The sequence below is a fragment of the Halichoeres trimaculatus genome, unplaced genomic scaffold (assembly GCF_033239565.1).
Source record: "Halichoeres trimaculatus isolate MK-OKI-2021-1 unplaced genomic scaffold, fHalTri1.1 fHalTri1_scaffold_12, whole genome shotgun sequence".
Classification (NCBI taxonomy): Eukaryota; Metazoa; Chordata; class Actinopteri; order Labriformes; family Labridae; genus Halichoeres; species Halichoeres trimaculatus.
The window spans coordinates 8,881,311-8,902,366 of record NW_027437190.1 but is presented as its reverse complement, the minus strand read 5'-3'; the positions used below and the strand labels follow the sequence as shown (position 1 = coordinate 8,902,366).

Sequence of the window (21,056 nt, the reverse complement as noted above, 5' to 3'; positions counted from 1 at the left end):
ATCAGGTGTTCTGTTGAAACCAATCAAGGACTTTATTCGTTGCATCGGATGTGTTTGAGATTAAACGCATCAAATTGGAGTTTGTTGACGGTTCCCAGCGATGCAGATGGAAGTATAGTTCACAAGTTCGAAGAAAGAGGAAGCTATCAACTGCTGTCACTAGGTCCCTGAGGAGCAGGTGGTCAAAAACCTTAGAGTGATCACAAGAGATCAATTACAAGACATGGCACTAAGGCCTCAGTTTACACAGTAAGACGCACTCTAAACACTGAAGGTGACCGTGGTCAAACTCCAAGACACACTGCATTGGAAAGGTCAACTCAAAACCACATCACTAACCCACAGAAGGCTCTGGATTCTTCTTCTGTGAAGCAATGCAACAAAACAGGAGCTTTTTGGGCCAATGAATCAGGTATATCTGGAAGAGGAAAAATAAAGCATATGCTTAAAGAGTACCCTGCCTACAGTGAAGCATGGCGGTGCCTCTGTGATGCTCTGGGGCTGCTTTGATTCAAGCTTCAACATGTGGAGGACGAGATGAATTTAATCAACTATCAGAAAATCTTTGGAGATAATATCATCTCCGAAGAAGCCGAAGCTATGGTGAAAGGACAATGAACCAAAGCGTACCTTGAAGTCCACAAGAGCTTGGTCTCAGAAGTCCTGGAATATTCTGGAGTGGCTCTCACAGTTGTCTGACTTTAACCTCATGAAAAATATGTGGTGGGATTTGAGGAAGGCAGATTAACCCAAGAATATCAGTGAGATGGAGGTCATTGCTCATGAAGAATGAAGTAACATCCCTAAATGAGGCTGTCAGAAGAAGATGATTCTGGCTAGCAGCTAAAGGGTGCTCTAAGAGGTTCAAAAGGAGCTTGGCTTTTCTTTGTTGAAATCTTGGAAAACACAAATATTAGCTCTGTGTAGCTACTGAAATCGTTCTCATTTGTTTTGATAATTATTTACAGTTAAAAGTTTGTAAATTTGCAAACAAACCTAATTTGCAAGTATAACAATAATTCTGAGAGCAAATGAGGTACATCTGTTGTCTCCTGAGTTTAAGCACGCCATGATTATTATTATTTTTCAGGAAAAGTAACCACATTTCTCACATTCTATTTTAAAGCATTTGTTTTGTAGTCAAATTGAGTAATTATTTTAATTTTCCAATTTTGACCACTATAATGACACAAAAGCTTGATTTATTTTGTGCAGATTAGTGTAAGATGTGGATAAATTGTAGCTGCACACCTGAAATGTTCCACCCAAGGACACACAGCTACAAGTGGCAACAAGGTGTCAGGTGATGGGCTCGATCCCGGGTGTGATGCCAGTTTGCAGCAATTTGCTACAAACTGTCGAAGAAGAAAGAAGAAGAAAGCCGCACTTCAATGTGCAAAGCTTGCAGGATACGCAGTGAGGCATATATTTGACAGTTTTTGGGTGGGTGGGGTCAAGTTTAAATGAAAAGACTCCTCTGTTTGAGACAAAAACTGACCAGCAGCGTGAGTCAGGGTAAATCAGTCTCTGTGATACACTGAATAATTAATGGACGTAGTCTTCCTGACGTCACAGTCTGTTTCTGAAATAGACTTCTGAAGCAAATCGGCTATCACGGATGTATTGGGAGTGAAAGGGGCTTTGAGTACAGCCATAGGGTGCTCGTCAGTCACATGACCTGAGCTGCGCCTCTGATTGGGCGAACTCAGAATCTTAATATCCTCTGAACTGCCAAGTTACAACGCCCCCCCCATGTACAGTGTGTGCCCGTAGTGAAAGCTGCAATTCAGGCAGGGACAATTTTTAAACAACACAGGATTCAGCAGATTTTAGCTCTTCCGCATTGTCCCATATCCTTTAGACTGGAGGTTGCTGATTAGTTGCAGGTCATGCATCGACACAGTTTCTTGTGGAAAATATCAATATGGCAGTATATCACTTACTTTGACCTGTGATGAATAGAATAGTATAATTTTTGTTAAAATAAAAATACATATTTTAGGTGAGTTGGAAGTACAATATGTCTTCTGCACCTACACTGTGGTGGATGGTGCCAAAGAACTACTCTGCTGTATGATGCACAAAAACTGTATCATAAATATAATCTCAAAGTATATAAAATATGTTTTCTCTCTATTTTTTGTCAGTTAGTTTAAAATCATGTCAAGTTAAGCTTTTACAGTGTAGTAGATAATGATTAAATATCAATCATAGTCATGTATTTATGCAATATTAGACTTTTTATGAGTAACATTGGTTACACCAACTTACCACATCTTCAATGAATATTTGCACTCCACGATTTCAAGTTAAGTGTTAGAATGAAACACTGTATCTGACTTTCTCTATTTTACCCTTTCTTTATTTTAAATAGAAAAGTTGTTTTCAATCAAATAGTTAACTGTGTAAAATATCAAAATATATCACAATACTGTGATATTGTGATATCATCGTATCGTGACCCAAGTATAATGATAAGCCTCTATAAGTTGAGATTCAAAGATTCAAAGATCTCATTAATGTAAAGATGATACTAAAGGTAAGTGAGAAAATGTCTTAAAGGTAAAAGAAAAAACCTTCACAGGAACAATACACTGACCATAAACCTGGTCTACCTGTGATAATTTACTTTCCTGAAACAATGGAACCTGTGAGCACCACATGAGGACAAGAATCCTCCTGAGAGAAGTACAGACGGCAGCACAGAAGAAGAGTGTATGTTCATATGTGTGCGCATGTGTGTGTGTGACAGAAAGAGAGACATGAGAAGAGAGCAAGAGGAGTGTATGAAAAAATGTAGGGAGAAAGAACAAGCTATGATGAAGGAAGCTCGAAGTAAGGTCTGATTATTGTTTAGTAGTTTGGAAGGTTTGTTTACATCATTTGAAAAACACTATGTTTTTTATGTCACAGTAGTTTTAGCCTATAGGATGAATGGTTGCTTGAATGAGCTTTTTTATCGTCCAATACCGCCTTAAATGTGTTACATCCCTTATAAAGAGTCAATGAGCAGAGCAGGAGCACCACAGATGGCGGCAGAGCAAGCACAGGAGACAGAGGGAGTATTTCCAGCCTTGTGGTGTCGTCTCCTTCACAGCGCTGGAAGGTCAGCCGTGCCTCCAGCCAGAAGACTCAGTCTCTCTTCACTTCAGTCGCACTTTTATTCCTCCAGCAGCACCGTGCTCTTTGACAATTGTCATCATGACGAATCAATATGGACTATCTCCAGACCCCGGCCCCTGCGTTTTTAAACACTGATCCAGCAGATAGTCCAGTTAAAGTCTCCTTTTCCAGGGCTTCCATTTTCAAGTTTAGCCCTCACTCCCTGCAAGCCCTACATAAATATATATCCTCTTTCTCTCCCTCCCTCCTGGGGCTGCTGTGTTTTCTGTCATGCACCACTGAGATTCAATTAGATTGCGCAGCTGATTGTAAGAGGAAATTTTAAATATCTCGCAGCAAAGAGAAAATAAAACACATAAAGAGATTTTGTCCAGAGAGCCACGTTAAAAAACCTAGAACAGTATCTATAATATTTCACTCAGACGTTAAGAAGACAAAATATTTGGACGAACCTTTTGGAAATATACTCCTCATGTCACCGATTCAGAAGTCAGTCAGGTTGTTTCCGGCCTCAATACAAGTTTCGTTTTCAGGCGCCTTCATCCTTTTTTCTCTCTCTGTTCTCTTTTCTTTGACTTCAAGCGCGGTGACACTCTTTCTCATTTCTATCGCCTCGTATTTGTGACTCCCTGTGTACACGTTTCCTTCCAATCTGTGGTTAAGTTGACAACCAGTGCAAAACCAATCAGAGTGTGAGTGTGTGCTGATTAGCAGCGTGCAAAGGCATGCGGCACGGAAGATGCTGGTGTTAATTCGTGTTGTGAGCATCACGGCGACTCGTCTCGGCCCTCCAGTAATGAGCAGCGGCGTCGTTATGTAGCTCGGCTTCATGGTGTTTCCTCCCTGTCTCTGCGACACACTGGGCCTTGGTAATTGGTCACAGAGGGGACAGTAAATCTGCACGAGGACGTGGGAGAGACACAGAGACAGAGAGGTAGAGAGAAAGTGTGTGTGCATGTGTGTGTGTGTGTGTGTGTGTGTGTGTGTTTGCAGGAGGTAGGTGATAGAGGACAGGGGGTGGGTGTCTTTCATCTTCACAGCTTTTTCTCTATAAACCTCCAACTGTTTACAAGGACTGATGCCTATTTGCACACACGCATACACACGCTCACACACACGCACACACACACACACACACACACACACACACACACACAGTGAGCCCCCCCTCCCCTCCCCACCCCACCAACCTCTACTTCTTCCACCCACACGTATATACAGTAAATGACCTCAGCGCGCTACTGTCTGTGAGTATGGATTCTAATCAGACGTCGGCAGTATTGTGTCTGTCAAACCTGGCCAAGGTTACTTAACCTTCCAGTCTTAATTTCCCTTCCATTTTAGCTCCTTCCTCCATATCAAACATCAGCACATCTATGAAAGAGAGAAAAAAAGGAAAAGAGTGCGGGGAGGAAAATGAAGATTGCCATGCTTGGCTGAAACTCGGAGATGAAAGTAGAGGATGATTCACATTGCTATGGTAAAATGAACTGAACCAAGCTGAGCTGTGCTGGGCTGGGCTATTTTTAAACTTCTATACGCCGCAGCTACTGGAAGAGGACAATATGAAGCAGAAAATTATTTCTATATCATGAGAGAGAACGTATATGAGAAAAGGCTTTTTCAGAAGAGTATGGAAAATTAGTGTACAAGCCTTACCAAGAATCTGCTTTGTATACCCTGGAGTTCAAGTTGACTGAGGCAAATGATGGAGCTGTGGGGGAAGCTCCTGCTGCAGGAATTAAACCCCCTCTTCAGATTTATGATCTAGAGTCATATCAAAGGGTTGAAGACATCCCCACTGCGTAATGTGACGTTGAAATGATGTATATATAGCATAATTTTTGACGTCCAAATCAGGTCTACTTATGACGTCTGAATGTTTTGATCCATTCTAAACATTTCACTGATTTCTGGATTTGGTCTGCAAATGACGTCCAAATGCTGAACGTCATTACAACGTCCAAAAATAGTCAGATTTAGATGTCAAAATTTGTACCTATTTTGCACGTCGCTCTGACATCTAGATATGGTCTTTGACGAACCGACCCAATACCGATGTGATCTGCATGTCTCTCCGACGTCCGATGTTTGGTGGGTTTTGACAGTGTGAGTCAATCTTCAGTGTTAGTAGGTCAAAGAGCAGCTGCATTTACAGATTTTAAATTTATGCCCAAATTATTTCAGAGTTGTAAGGCATAAAGTTTTATCATTTGAGTCCTTCTAAATCATGTTATGTTTTTATTTTTTACATTTTGTACTTTGTTTTGAGGAAAATAGGACTTTTGTCACTAGGCTACCTAATAGTTGTATAGAAATAATAATATATATATATTTTTTCCTTTTTTTTCCCCCTTTTTTTCCCCTCTTTTTCCGCAGCAACAACCTGCATCAAGTCATTTCATTGCACCTCTGTACACTTAAATCTCTTAACATTTGTTTTAGGAGAAATTCAGTTTTTCTGCATATTAGTATCATTGCCTAAATTGCTGAAAATCAGGGAAATAAAGGTGAATGCTAAAAAAAAAAAAATAATAATAATAATAATAATTATAATACCAATAAAGTTATCATAATAAAAGAAATGGTGGTGAGTGTGAGCATGAGCAATCCTGCAGGCAGTGTTTTCCTTTGGTTTTTGACTAGCCATGTGCTTACCGGCAACTTTTGTTGCCACTCACAGAGATAAGCCCATGAACAAAATAATATTTATTCCAGTTGCAACTTTTTGGTGGTCGGTTACTCTAGAGACTTGCACGCTTAAATACATTTGGGGGGAAAATCATAAGACATTTATGAAAATTGGCTCTTTCCAGGACAATTCGCATCTGCCATGTCTTCCACCAGAAGGAGCAGGAAGTAGATGATGTCATGTGACAGAAACCACTCAGAGCCTATTTTTTATGAACCAAAATCTTTTTTTAAGTTGTCTACTAGCATAGAAGTGGAAAAAGTTGCAGCAGCAACGCTAAGATTTTTTTTATTGCGAGTAGAAAATGACAGTGGGCAAAATGGGTTAAACCTAATTTCTATGATTTTTAAAACACATTAGGACCCAGACTTTACAGCAAGTTTTTTCTTGAATCTAAATGTCAACAAGAGTATGGCAGCAGTGATACAGCCAACATGCAAAGATGTACTGTTTTTTATTATGCTAATTATAGTCGGCCGTATACACACGCTGTCCCTCCAACAGCCTTTAACAGAGTGCAGCAGAAGTGTAGCACAGTTAGTTCTGCCTGACAAAATACTCTAAAAGAAAAAGCTGTATCTCTTGTTACAGTAAGGAACAGGCCGTCTCTCACCTTGAGAGTCCAGAGGCCTCGTGGATCCTCCTCCCAGCAGTGCATGGTCATCAGAGTCCAGTTTTTCAGGCCAGCAGTGGAGGCGTCATTGGGCCGCGTGTCCAGCAGCAGTGACACTGTGCCAGCTGGAGACTGCAGGCTTATAGAGAGGTCACCACGACACACGCTGCTGATGCTCACTCTCACCTGAACACAAAGTCAGAAACAAACAACAGACTGTTATTTCTGAAGTTGTTTTTCCAAAACTTTAATGACAGGTTGTTAACTGTTAATTAGTGACATTTAGATGAAGTGAAACACATTTTGTTTGCTTTGAGGAACAGACTCACTTGTTTGCAGTTGTATATAAATAGAAATGGAGTGGTATCAATCTTTCCAGAGATATGCCATTTACCTCAAACTGTATAATCACTCCTGTAAACATTAAGAAATGCCCCTTTGCATAAATAAATGTTCTGTATAATATGTGGTATTGTGTAATCATGGTTATATGAGAGCTGGAATGGAAACAATTCAGCGCTTTCAGAGTCTGAACCAGAACCCAGTCTGTGTGGACGAAGAAACTCAATGAGAATCAAAAATGAAGACAATGAGCAGCGAGGGGTCGGCAGAGACGACTCAGTGACAGTTAAAGCTCGGGGTAATATTAGCTAAATGATTTAAATAAGCACATATATGCCCTCAAACCCTCATCCCCAACCATTCCCCCCGAGTAAACACTCTCCCTGTCCCCGTTCGTCACAGGCAGCACATCTGGTGTGACAATGGCACATCGCAGAGAGAGCCGCCAAGCTGTAAAAAGACTGACAGCCCTCTCCTGTTTACAGCGTGTTACCACGGCAACACGTCCATCAATCACACCTCGCAGCGATGGCCTGACCCACGCTTTCTGCCAGGGAGCAGAGCCGCAAAGATGAAGCCTTTTCAATTTACATGCTGACACACTCCGGCTCCCTCTGCCTCACTCCCTCTCTTCTTGCTATTTCACAAGTACACACACACACACACACACACACACACACACACACACACACACACACACACACACACTCACACACACACAGATTAGGCTGCACAAGCTCAACATGCACATACACTTACAGTACGTAGCCTGCTGACACAGTCAAACAAAAACACATTTGCATGTATGTGCCTGTACTGAAGAAACACATTTTTGCCTGTTTCTGTAAATGGCACAGCAAACACAAAGCATCGCAGCACGATCCTTTTATCTGCTCTGTTTTCACATCAGAGTCATGACACAGAAATCTCTAAGCTATCTGTATAAGATGTTAAAGCATCCTCATGTTTAAGGTAGAAGTTACATTTTCAGTAAAATCTCTGTTTGTATTCTGATTAAGTTGTGAAATATGTGCAGGCTGTAAGAGCTGTTTCACAGATCTACAGCGGAGCCACAGCTTAAGTAAACACAAAAATATCCCAAGAACATATGAGAAAAACTGAGTTGTCAGGCAAAATAAGGACAAAAACACTTTAAATTCTAATAAAAGTTGGATGAAAAGATATTAAGCTAATGCTTTACTGACAACAGGTAGCTTAGCTTAACTTAGCTTAGTTAAAGAGGAGGCATTATTCTATTTTCATAGCCTTCATTCTGCCCCTCTGATGCCCCCGTAGCTTTAAATGATTTACAGCTCAAAGAGTTTTCTATTTTTCTCACATGGTGTTTTAGAAAACCCTTATTTTAGCCTCTGTCTGCAACTCTTTTTTTTAGCTGCTGTCTCTTTAAGGCCCCCTGCTCCACAAACCCACTTCACTCTGATTGGCCATTCCTCTGGAGGCCTGCCAGGAGCAGAAAAAAATTAATTAAATAAATAAATCAATAATTTACAAAAATAAGGCTGTATGGTGGCACAACGGCTAGTGTTGCAGCCTCACAGCAAGAAGGTCACTGGTTCAATTCCCAGCTTGGCCGGTGGGCCTTTCTGTGTGGAGTTTGCATGTTCTCCTCTTGTATGCGTGGGTTCTCCCTAGGTATCCCGCCTTCCTCCACCAGTCCAAAATCATGCTCATCAGGTTAATTGGACACTCTAAATTATCCGTAGGTGTGAGTGTGTGAGTGAATGGTTGTCTGTCTCTGTGTCAGCCCTGTGATTGACTGGTGACCAGTCCAGGGTGTGCCCTGCCTCTCGCCCCAAGACAGTTGGGATAGGCTCCAGCCATCCGTGACCTTGAACAAGGTAAGTGGTTTGGGAACTGAAATAAATAAATACATTTACAAAGCCCATTGTTTTACCATGTTTTAAAGTTAAAATACATCAGACACACCTCTGGTCCCAAATAGGTTTTTCATTCAAGTCAACGTGTCAACTTACACCAGGTCCACTCTGTCGCAGCATATAGCAACAATCTTATTTCTTGCTCGATGTTGGATTTGTAATTTTTAACACATTAATTTAAGAAAAAGCAGATTGAGCAGGACAGAAAATTGTGTATGGCAACCACCCAAACAAGTCAAGGGACTTAAAAATTAAAACAAACCGTATCAAAAAAAGATCATATTCAACTTGACTACAACAACAAACTGGCATAATGAGTGCAGTCAGGTCAGGAGGCCACAGAGTGGAGGTTTACAGCCCAAACAAGAATGAGGAGAAGCTCAATAGTAGATTGAGTAGTGCTCCTTCAAGGAAATAACTGAAAATGAGGGGAAGTGCAAACTATGGTCAGGCTAAAATATCACAAATAGACACTATGCTCAGCCATTTGAGAGCAGGACATGCAGCAGAGAGTGGGGTGCTGTCAGCAGATTAACAGTCTGTGGAAAGCTTCGTCACCTGAAGAAATAAGTTATATCAACTGCAGAGCAAGCAATGGCCCTCTCCCTGTTTGTCAAAGTCTTGTTTTGGCAGGTGTGAATATGTGGGTGGAGCGGCGGCGTTGGGGGTGGGGAGAGATCTTTGAGTAAATGTTGAATAGTTACCAGCAAATATTGAATAGTGCTTTTGCTTGAGTACAAACTGCACACAAACATCCTCATCTTTTTTGTCCTACAAGTAGCACTTTTTGTCCGTTCGTCCGAAGTTTGTCCACTCTTCATCAGAAGAAGAATTCTGGTACTAGACAAACTTACAAATATTCTATTCCATATCTTCCAAACCTGTTTTGTGATGTGTCACTAAATTTCACACACTGCACCTTTAAATGGAGTTCTGTGAGAGACATTTTCTTGTTTTGCTTTTTGTATAGCAGCCACAACTCAGTGTTCATTATTCATTTTGATTTTTATGTGGACAGAAAATGTCAATGGGAGAACTTTTTAAATTCTGGCAGATAGATTTCATTTTCTCTGTAAAGAACCCAGGTCGCTGTTTCATCATACCTGTCTAAAAAAATTAACCCGGCCGAACGCTTCCTTTTGCTTTGTATTGAACAGACAACAAAATGGATCTTCTTGTGTAACTTGTGGAATAAAAACATTTTAGAGTTTCTCTAAACGGGAGGTAGGTAGCCTAGGGCATGGGTGTCATAACTGGCACGTGTGGCTATTTATGTTGGCTCGCAGACAATATTTACAGGCAGGCAGGATATAAAACAAATAAATAAATAATAAAACTATTGTATTGTACTCTATTTAACACTTCTCAAGAAATTGAGCACAGGATTCATGTTCTTATGTGAAAATTTCACAAATTCAGTTAAATAATATATTTAAATCATGACGTTATAAGTTCACAAATGTGTCAAGCATCGTGCGAGATGAGGTGGACATTGAGGTCAGTCTGCTAGCTCACAATCGCATTCATTAAGCGATATTATCAAGGCAAGCAAACCAAGTTCCAGTCATTCTTTCCAACATAGTTGGACAAAGGAGTATGGATTAATTCCCAGAGATGGCCGAAGATCGAGAGATATGCAACCTTTTGCTGTGAAAGTTTGGCATGTAGGACATCAATTGTGCAGCGTCTTTTTGAGACCAAACACAAAAACAGCGTTAGCAAAGTATGCTTAACAGAGCAACACATTCAAAACTTTCTGCACTGTTAAAAACTGGGAAACATAGGGAAGTTATACCACCTCTCACCTCTCACTGCATAGAAAAGGATGGAAAACCATTCACTGGCAGGGGATTCATAAAAGAGACTTTCCTATCGACTGTCGATGATTTAATGAAATAAGTAAGTATTGACTCTTTGGGCATGAGTGTATCTTAAAGTGGCGCCAGTCATGGAAAAGGTTGTCCATCCCTGCTGTAGACAGTAAGCAGATTAAAATGTTTTTCATTAGCTTAAGGTGAGAGTCTGACCTGAACGTGCTCCAGAGTGTTGATCTCATTGGTGCTCCCTTTGCAGGCCTCTGACTGGATCTTCACAGTCACCACACCCTTTGGGCTGAGCATCCTTATCAAGCACACACACAAGAATCAATGTCAGTAATGTTAACAAAAAACAACATGATGTGTATTAGATGAAGCTCAGAAATACTTTTAACCTTGAAGGATGGAGTGAGACTTCTTGAGTGCATGTCCTCTGAGGAGCAACAGAGTCAAAACGAGTCGCCTGCTGCACCATCAGTCCCGCGTCCAACAATCCGAAGCCAAACCTGGAACACAAAGAGAAATCACACTCCATTATATAATGGCATGTGAGGTATTTGTGTAAATGTATACACTCTCACACACGTGAACCGGAGGCTTTTACGTGGGTGGCTGAATGTGCTGAAGGAGCAGAGTGAGTGCTAATGGCTCCGACACGAGGAGGCAACAAGTCATTGAGGAAGATGATGTTGTCCTCTGACACAGTCGCTGCGCGCTCTGTCCGGGCTGAGGCTGAGGGCTGCTGTTTGCTCCGTCTGTAATTGCCTGGAGGAGTGATTCTGAACAACGTGCCATCTCGTGGACTGTAATCAAGCCTCATTATTCATTCTTCAGAAGCCCAATCTGGGTGCTGGAGACACAAAAGCTGACCCTTAAGCGGTGTCACCACCTGGTGACTGTGTGACCACTGCCCGTCTTCCTCCTTCTCTCCTCCACTCTGCCACTCCTGCGTTGCTGTCTCTACATCTCTTTTGAATCATCGGCTCTCATCTTTCCTCTTTGCCCTCTCTGTTCACAAAGCAGCCTGTTATTCAGTGTTCTTTCCGCTCTAAACTCTCCTTCACTCTCCTCCATCAATCCCAAGTTTCTTGCATCAGAGCTCTCCTCCAACACTTCAGTGATGTTGAAATCAGAGTCCACATAAGTCTCTCCTTAATTCCCCTTTAAATCTTTCATTTTTGCACACTCTTCGTCTCTTTCACGTCCCTCTTGTTGAAATCACAGTTCTCGGAGTGAGTTACAGGTCCGTAACAACCTTCGTTCTCACCAACCCCTCCTCTTGGAAACTCAGAGGGGGTGACAAAGAGCTAATTTCTGCCATTATTACCATACAGACCTTATGCCGTTAATCAGCAATAAGTGAAATTCATTATCCTGATGACGGGGTCTCTCAGAGCCGCAGAGGGAGAGACAGAGACAGGAGAAAGGAGCCAGCTGATCAATAACTCAATCAGCTGCCCTGCATGAGGCTCCATCTCCTCCGTCTCAGACTGTCAGTGTGTCTGAGGAGGAGAGGCGGGAGCAGCAGCACACACCGTCCTCGTCCTAACAGCACGCCGCGCGATCAATGGACACAATCTAATCAGCCACTATCACCACCAATGACTTTTAGCATGTAGGGCCCAGCATAATGGCATTAGGACCGGTTAGTGGGTTTGAGGTGTGCTGCCAAAGTTCAAGGTCACTGGGGATGTTTGTGAACGCTGGGAAAAGTTGGAGGCAAACACAGCTGACCAGCAGAGCCACACGCAGAGACACCTGACAGGGATCTACACAAAGACTGAAGAATCTAACAAACTACATCACCAACAAGCTCCAAACATGATTCTACCACTTGATGAGAGGAAAAGTGTCTTGATTCAGGGATCAATGTGTGTTAGAAGTCACTAAATATGAATTGATTGTGGGAATTGTGATTCTGAATGCTGTCTGATTGGAATTATATCAAACTTGGTTCATACCATCGCTGCAGGGAAAGGAAAAGAAATAAAGAAAGAAAAGAAAGAAAAGAAAGAAAAACCTTAAACTAACACTTAAATAACTTTTCTAAAGCGTTTGTTTTGACTGTTGCCATCTAAAGCAAGGCATGCACAAAGTGACGTAAGGCTGTTTCTGACCATAGCCCTGAGCCCTGACACTCATTTTTACATCATGAAGGATTTAAGTTCAATGGTGTGCTGTTTACTATGAATGTACAGGAGGTCAAAAGAGTTAACCATAAGCCAATCAGCTGCTCCCCACCGGTCAAAAAGGCATCTGAACTATCACTTCAGTATCACTTCACAACTAATTTTTATTTGAGTAAACAAAACAATTGTCAGTACAAACCACTCCATTACACCGGCTTCATTTGTAAATACAGAGAAGAAAAACCCTTCTTTAGAGATGTCTACAAAAACCTGTGAATGTAAAACATATGGTTGAGCTGTTTTAAGACAAGATAAGATATACCTTTATTAGTCCCACAGGAGGAAATTCCACATGTGTCCCATTTGTTTTACTGGATTTCATCAGCTGTCATGTTGATAAAGCTGATTTGTATGAAACTTGTGTTTCAGATACATTTGGCAAATAAATTTTAGAATGATTGTTTTAGGAGTTTTTAAACAAAAAAACGTATAAGAAATGTTTAAAACTCTGTCAGTGGGGGTATAGTTTTAAAAACTTTGGGAAATTACTCACTTCAACAGGTTGGGTTCAATTCATCTCAGAGTATAACTTCACAGAGTGTGTACCAAGCCCAAACAAGCAACCCCTGTCTGAAAATATGAAGCCCACACAGAAGCGCTAAAAACTGCAGTTCTTACGGATTCCACTTGGTGCTGACTGCAGAAACTTAAATGTGTCCATTAATTAAAATTTACCACGCCATCAAATATATTCACCTCAGTATAGTGATGGGTACCTTTCACATTTGGAATGATATGGTACCAATTTCCGGTACCTGGCAATCAGTATTGGTACCCGGTGGTACTTTTGTGTATTTATGTGGTGAAAAATATCAACTTTTTAATAATAAAATGTAAATTCTTTTGAATTTATTTATGTATTCAATATATAACCTTGCAATGCAGAGTTCATGTCCAGCATGGAAAATCACCTACTCTTCCACTTCCTCACAGTCACAAGAATGCATTTAGGTACCTAAACATGGATTTTACATGAATCGTTACCTGGTACTTTTGACAGAATTTGGCCGGTACCTATAAAAGTACCTAATTTGGTACCCATCCCTACCTCAGTACTCTCATAAAATATTACCTTGATAGAACTTCTAGACTCCAAATCTAGAGATGTGGTCTCAATGGAAATGCTTTGTGCTAGTGAAGTAGTAACTGATCATGATCAAATGTGCTTATAATTGTTTTTACATGTGATTCATGGGACAAAGCTGACTTTGCATTTAATGGTGTTGTTTTAACCGAGATTATTTTTGAAAAACTCATTCAAGTTGTTAACAAGACAAAAAAAAAAGAAAAAGAAAGAAAATTTCTCAAATCCCCAAGCCAAAACTTCTGGTAAATTTTTAGAAAATTCCTTTAAAGTGACAGAATCAAAACCCAGAAAATTTCCAATATTCCTACGCCAATACTGCCATGGAAAAAAAATTCCTGAAATTTTGGGTAATTTTTGACCCTTTGGCAACCCTACTCATTTTAACATTCTGGCACATTATCAGAGATGAAAACTAAAATAGGAATTGAAAAACTGCTTTTAACTGACTTGAGCTAATGACGTGATTTGCCATTATGCTCTATTCCTCAATTATTCCTCAATCAATACTTTAAATCATCGTGGAGATGAAAGTTTTGCATGAAATGTAGTGCAATATCAACCAAGGGGAGAAAACCAGCAGCAACATGCTGACAATGTACACAGGCTGAACATCATTGAATATCAAATAAAATATTAGGATTATGTAAATCAAAAATAAATAAGTTGGATTTCCATGTAACCCAAGATTGCTTTGTCACTGAATGCAAAGAAACAAAACAGTTTGCTATCATTGAAAACAATGTTAAAGACAGAGTATTAGGATTCTGTCGAGTCCAGTTTGTGAAATATTATCTTTTCATGAACATCTTCAAACCAAAACAGACTCTTCCACATCACATGCACTCACACTCACCAACCATGTCAATAGCTTATTCAATACTTTGATTTTCCATAAATAAGTAAAACAAAATGAAATTTACCATGTGGGGGGAAGAGTTGTTGCTGTGGCGGCACATAAAACAGAAACTGTTGGTGACCCGGGCTTGCCACCCTGCTCCCTTTAAGTGATTAAAAATACCCTCCCCATCTCGTACCCCTTAGCGAGAGCTGTGCACCTATTAAATCCTACAGCTCTCGCAGATCGATCGGGCCTGCCCCAGCTCTATAGCCATAAACCCACACAGACATATATCTGATAGAGAAAGCTGCAGGAAACAGGTTTACCCACGATAGAACATGATGAAAATGGCAGATTTTATGTCCCCTGCCATGTCAATGAAACACAGCCGCTGAGCTGTGACGCTTTGTATGAAGACTTTGCGGCCTTTTCCTCCATCTCATCACGAGCCTCAGAAAACCAACAGACTCACATGTACAGTCAGAGCTTTGTGTTGTCTCTAAGATGGATCCACAGGGCAGGATTAATAGCTGCTGTGGTTTGTTGTGTTGCAGACAGAGCTTGTTCTCTGAGTGAATCTGATGGCAAGGAATGGAAACAGAGCAAAATGTACAAAATGTAAATGTCTTTATGAAGACAGGGTGAATAAGAGAAATAATCAGCAATTAGTCAGAAAACACAGTCATCAAATTTTTTAACTTGTTCTTTCGCCACCTCCTGCGTGGTCAGAGGGAGGTTGAGCCAAGCCGACCACAGAGTGACAGCCGATCTTCTGTCCACGCAGCACGAAGCGTGTTAAAGCCCGACCCCCCGCCTCTGCACATATCGAATCTTTTTCTATTTTCTCCATCCATTTTCACTCCTTGATAGCAAATGCCCTTGCAAAGTCTTACACCCTCCTTTTCTGATCCATTAGGACGAAGGCCACCTCCCCCCTACCACTCCATGGGGCCTCTTTGTAACTGTCGAGGAACCCTTTTCACTTTTTGTTCTGCGGTCCTTCCCAGGTCCTTTCTCTGTTGATATTCACACCATCTGCCAGCAGCAGAGGAAAATGCACACAAACCCAACTTGCACTAAGACATCAAGCTCTCCAAGGTTGGGGTCTTTGCTCATCTTTGTACGCAGCATTTAGGACACATTTTTAACAACTGGTTCGCTGTGACCAAAACACGTTTTTGCAGCTATCCAGGGACCTAGCTGCTGTGGTCTCACCCCTTGTTTGCATTGGTGCGTCCTGTTAAGTCCCCCCCAATAGAAGTGGCTGTAAAGAATCACTCAAGCCGCACTAAGCAGCTGCCTGTGAGTTAGGTCATTTTCCCAGGAGCCACAGAGTGGGCATTGGCAGGACCTCAAAAAGAGGGGACACCATCTGTTCAGTGCCTGAAAAGGTTGGTGACACCTTCTGTGGTACCAACAACTTCTAATTAAGTGGCGAGGAATGCAGAAGCAGCTCCAGCGCGTGATTGGTGGGCTTGACTTGGTGGGCTTGACTTGGTTTTCCTGACGACAACACAACAGACCCCTGGTCAGTTTCACACACATACAACACATCTGGCTGTGGGCTAATTATAAAACGAGAGGGGTAGGATAAACACTGGATGAAGGTGACACAAACACAGTCAACAAACGCTATGTTTACATCTGTTTTCTGTGATTCTGTGTCATATTTTCTGTAGCACTTAATTGAATGTTTACCAGGGGCATAGAAAACCACATTAGCCCTTTGGTCAATCCCAGCGTGGGTTTTTTCTGTTATATCATGAAGCTCTAATTTCATTAACATTTGGATTAAATGGAATAACAAACAGACTTAACATTCTTCTGATTTCATCGCCCATTCAGCCAAATCTGCTTCTCAGAAATGTTACTAATTAGGCTTATTAAGTAATTAAGAAGAGGTCTTAATTATATCTGCGCCACTGGGACCCACATGGCTGTAACCATGAAATGCTGCTCCGACTGCTCAGCTTTGTTGGTTTGGATGTTATACAATTTTATCCACTTGACTGTTCTGAGTGTGTGTTTTTATACAGACAACACGATTTTGGCAGCATTAGGCAAATATCTGTCTGATTTGAAATTACATAGAGAGGAAAACTTGGTGGCCTTCAGCAGCACGGCTTTAAAATGTCAAATGAATTACCTTGCAAAGAGTTAAAAGTTTAATGAAATATATTGCGGGGTGGAAAATGAGGGGTTTGGCACAGGCTTGGACTTAGTCTCAGGGGAATGGGCACCAAACAGCTCTCTAAGTCTCCACAGCCATCAGTCAAAGCAGCAGTCACCCGTCCCCGTCTCTTACACAAGGAGACTTCTCTGGAAGCCACAATGATCTATACCTCATGACCTCACTCTCAGTGTCCAACATATTTTGATTTGTAGCTTGAGTGTTATTCAAACACAAATTCAAAGGAGAATGAAATTCAGCAGAGAGCTTTTGTTGGACGCACACCAAGGTACAGTCCTTTCAGATGTCTCTGCCCTTGTGGGAAAAGAGAGGAAGAGAGTACGGGAGGGAGGAGAGAGGATTCGGTGAACGCAGCTCTACAAGCTTGGCATGAAATATCCTGCCAGGTTCAGACTTTTTTATCAGTCCGGACTAAGCAAACACCAAACCAGAAGTCTTTGTTTGCCTCTGAAAAAGGGGGACATGTTCTTGATGCCATTTCCCTGAATGTGACTGAGCAAACAGTGGTACAAGGATCCGAAACACGCAGAGAGTTTAAGGACAGGTGTGTCGTCTGCTACATTTTTAGGATGCCATAGATTTCAAAAGGTCAGTGTTCAGCAACAGAATTGTGAACAAAAGATGGCTTCACCTTCAAATCACAGGTCTGAATAAGGAGGCGTGGTGTTTGTTCTTCCTGTGATTAAAAAAAACTCAAAATCAAAACATTTAAACAAATCGAAGAACTGGTGATTGGCATTTAAAGCAAAAACAATACAGTGGAGCCTTGGTTTACATGTGTCCTAACAAATAAATTTTTTGGGATATGAGCCATCACTGCAGATGCAGCGAACACACCACTCAGCAGTGTTATGCTTGCAGTTATTTTGTAAAACTTTCAGACTTAATTCAAAAGAAACACCCCAAAAATGTTGCAACTGGGCTGCAACGATTATGAATAATACTTGTGTAACTCATTTCAGAGAGATTCTAAAAGGGAGGATGAAACAGGCCTCACTGGACAGGTTTTTATCAAAAACACCTGAAGATGAACGTCAAGAAAGCATGGTGAAAAGGGCAGAAATCCGTAAATAAGATTTGGTTAGTCAGTTCAACCTTTTCCTCCAACTCTGTCAGTATCTTCAAGTTGTCAAACCTCCAAGGTAAATGCTGTACACCATACTTGAATTAACAAAACCAGCTAACTACAGTGCATAGCATTGTATTGTGCTTTCATACAATACAATATATTTACAAGGACAATTGTCCTATTCAAAAACATAACTGAAAATTGTGGTGTTTCTTGGGGGTCCTGAATAAATTAATAGTAGTTCAGTTCATTTCAAAGGGGAAAACTGTTTTGTCAATTGAGTAATTTGAGTAACGAGCTCCATCACAGAATGAACTAAACTTTGCCGCTCACTATTTGCAGATGATTGAAATAGGTCTTTCCTCTGCTCCCCCAGGTCTGCTTTTAGTCCCCAGAGTCAGAACTAAACATGGAGAGGCAGCATTCAGCTTCTATGCTCCAAATATCTGGAACAAGCTGCCAGAAAATATCAGGTCTGCTGAAACGCTGAGCTCACTTAAATCCAGGTTGAAGACCCACCTTTTTACAGCTGCCTTTTATTTGAGCATTTTAACAAATCATTTTAATATCATTTTAATATCTTGTCTTTAATTTTGCACTGCAAATTTTATCTTAAAATCTGTTTTTATCTTAAAATCTGGTTTTCAAATCTGTTTTAAAATCTATTTTAATCTTTTGTTTGTTTTTTGTTGTTGTTGTTTTATTGTATCTTTTTAATTAATCTCATTTTTAATTGAATTTTAATTGTTTTCTATAATTTGTTCTGTCTGTAAAGCACTTTGAATTGCATTGCTGAAATGTGCTATAGAAATAAACTTGCCTTGCCTTGCCTTGCCTTGCCCTGTTTGACTGGCAACTGGCACTGATTCTTTCTTTTTGTTATTTAAAGACAAAAAGTAAAAAACTTTCACATGACTCACAAACACTACTAGCAGTCAAATTACATTAAAACCAGGGGATTTTAAAAACATTCGCAAAAATACATTTTTTAAGGTGAAATAACAGTCCCATGTACTACTTGATTATTATTTGAATATTCAGAAATCATACAGTATTCTTACTAGGAACACTGTTTGTTTTGAATAAAGGAAAAAATCTAACCCAATATGATCATTAAAGATACTAATAGGAGAATCTGTTTTAATTGGACTGCGTCGCCACCTTCTGGCCTGGAGTCTCACACACACTGTTGTAAGTTACTTTTGTGAAGATGTGTGTTTGTTTTGGAATCAAATGGAGTTGAATCAAAACACATTTTCTTTGTTCAAGACAAATTTTTACTGAATACATTGCGCCAAGGTATGGGAAATATCAGTACAGTTACGTAGTACTACGGCTTGAAACGTGGCATCAAGCAAACGTTGCAGTAGCTGGCTATATTTTGCGCAGCTGGCAGCCCGGTGCTCTGAGACATGTCTGTAATGTGTAATGTTAGTGAATCCTGGTTATGTCCTGCCAGTCATCTACCAAGCAGAGCTAACGTAACCTCACTCTTCATTTTATTGATAGACTCTAAAGTTTGAACAGACCACTGCAGACTAACTGCTGACTGTGGGTTGAATCCAACATTATCACAAACAGATTAGCTCCTGTGTTAGCCTTTAGCTCGTGCTCTATCTCTCTCCCGTTGATCTTTCTTCTGCTCTTCTGTCCTTTTTCTGTCTGACAGTTAGGCTTCAGTGTCCACCATCACTACAAAATTAATCACAGAAATCATTTTTAGCGGAGAAAAACACAAATCTATTTTCTAACTACCAAACTTTGACGGCTGGTGTGGTGTTGTCATAGAGACCTGGACGTGCTGTAAATCAATCTGGTCCTGCTTAAACCGATCGGGAAGCTAAGAAGTATCAATCTAAATTAACCTGTAACCAGTAATATTGGTGCTGATAATCTTATTTTGAAGTATGGATTACAATCATGCATATATCTAGAAGAGAGACTTTTTCAAAATCACTTTCAAACTCCTCACAGCCCCTTTAATCTGAGATGGGGAAATGCGCAAATGTACTTTAAAACCAAACAATGTCAAAAATTGCTGATTGTTTTGTATAAACTTCCTCTTTGCAGACTTGTGAAATAGCAGTAATGTGTTTTATCAGATTATGGTTTTAAAGGTTTTGATTCACAAAAAGGACTGATACTCTAAGATCTCTAGAGCTGATTTACATAGCAACCTCCTCACTGTCAGGCTCAACTAATCTAGGTTTCAACACTAGACGATGAGTGCTCAGAGTTCTGTAGAACTTTCTATCTCCTTCAATATCTCCTGTTTTTCCAACCCCTTAATAAACTATCAAAATCTCTACTTGTACATGAATTATGCATAAGGGAGGTTTAGGAGCGCACAGGGTCCCTACAACCCCCCACCCGTCTTGTAGCACAGCAGGGTGGAGGGGGGATTGTGTATGTGTGTGTGGGAGTGGGTAGGAGCTCGGGTGGATCGGTGTACAGGCACCCCTCTGTTTGCCTGCTGCACTCCCCTGCAGGGAGACACGGCACCCCCTACAGGAGGTGCAGCGCTCCGCTTCCCTTGTCCCTTAGGGCGAGTCAGTGCGTGTCACACACACACACACACAAACACACATGGCTCATTCAGCCCAGTTTGTCTGCTGACCCATCAATCAAATGTGTGTACACAAACCCACACACACTTCACATGAACATTTCATGTGTACAACTGGAGCAACACAACCCTTGAAAAGACAAAAAGACGTTCATGAGAGCCGTGTTTTACTCCAAGAAAGTTGTGAGAGGAAGTTAATGAGGGATGAGGATGACTTCCTTTTTGTTTGTCTTTGTAAACCTTTTAATCATCAACCACCAGTCATAATTCAAAGTCAAGGGTCTGTGGTACACCAGCAACCTACCAATCCTGCCACACCCACACAAATACACTCACACATCGGGCCCTAAAGAGGTTCCTCTGTCTCCTCATTAGCCAGCGTTTACGGCAGAGCCACTCTATCTTTTCTTATATCATTGAAAAACTACTTAAATATTAACTGAGAGTAGGAGTGTTCTGAGGATGAGCTATAGCTGTAATTTCCCTGCACGCATGGACTCATACCCACACACACACACACACACACACACACACACACACACACACACTTTCTTAGTGTCTCCTGAAACACATGTATACAGACCACACGCTCAGTTGCAGAGTAATTGGATCTCAATGAAAAAACAGGAGG

General features: G+C 40.9%; 1 protein-coding gene across 1 annotated transcript in view; it reads right to left on the bottom strand.

Moving 5' to 3' along the window:
• The window catches only part of LOC141800425 (proprotein convertase subtilisin/kexin type 4-like), a 255,721-nt gene that overhangs the window by 33,340 nt on the left and 201,325 nt on the right, over positions 1-21,056 (bottom strand). The window contains exons 14-16 of the mRNA XM_074682945.1: positions 10,881-10,991; positions 10,696-10,789; positions 6,429-6,614 (exon numbers count right to left, since the gene is read on the bottom strand). Coding sequence (XP_074539046.1) covers positions 6,429-6,614; positions 10,696-10,789; positions 10,881-10,991 — 391 coding nt within the window. The remainder of the gene's footprint in view (positions 1-6,428; positions 6,615-10,695; positions 10,790-10,880; positions 10,992-21,056) is intronic.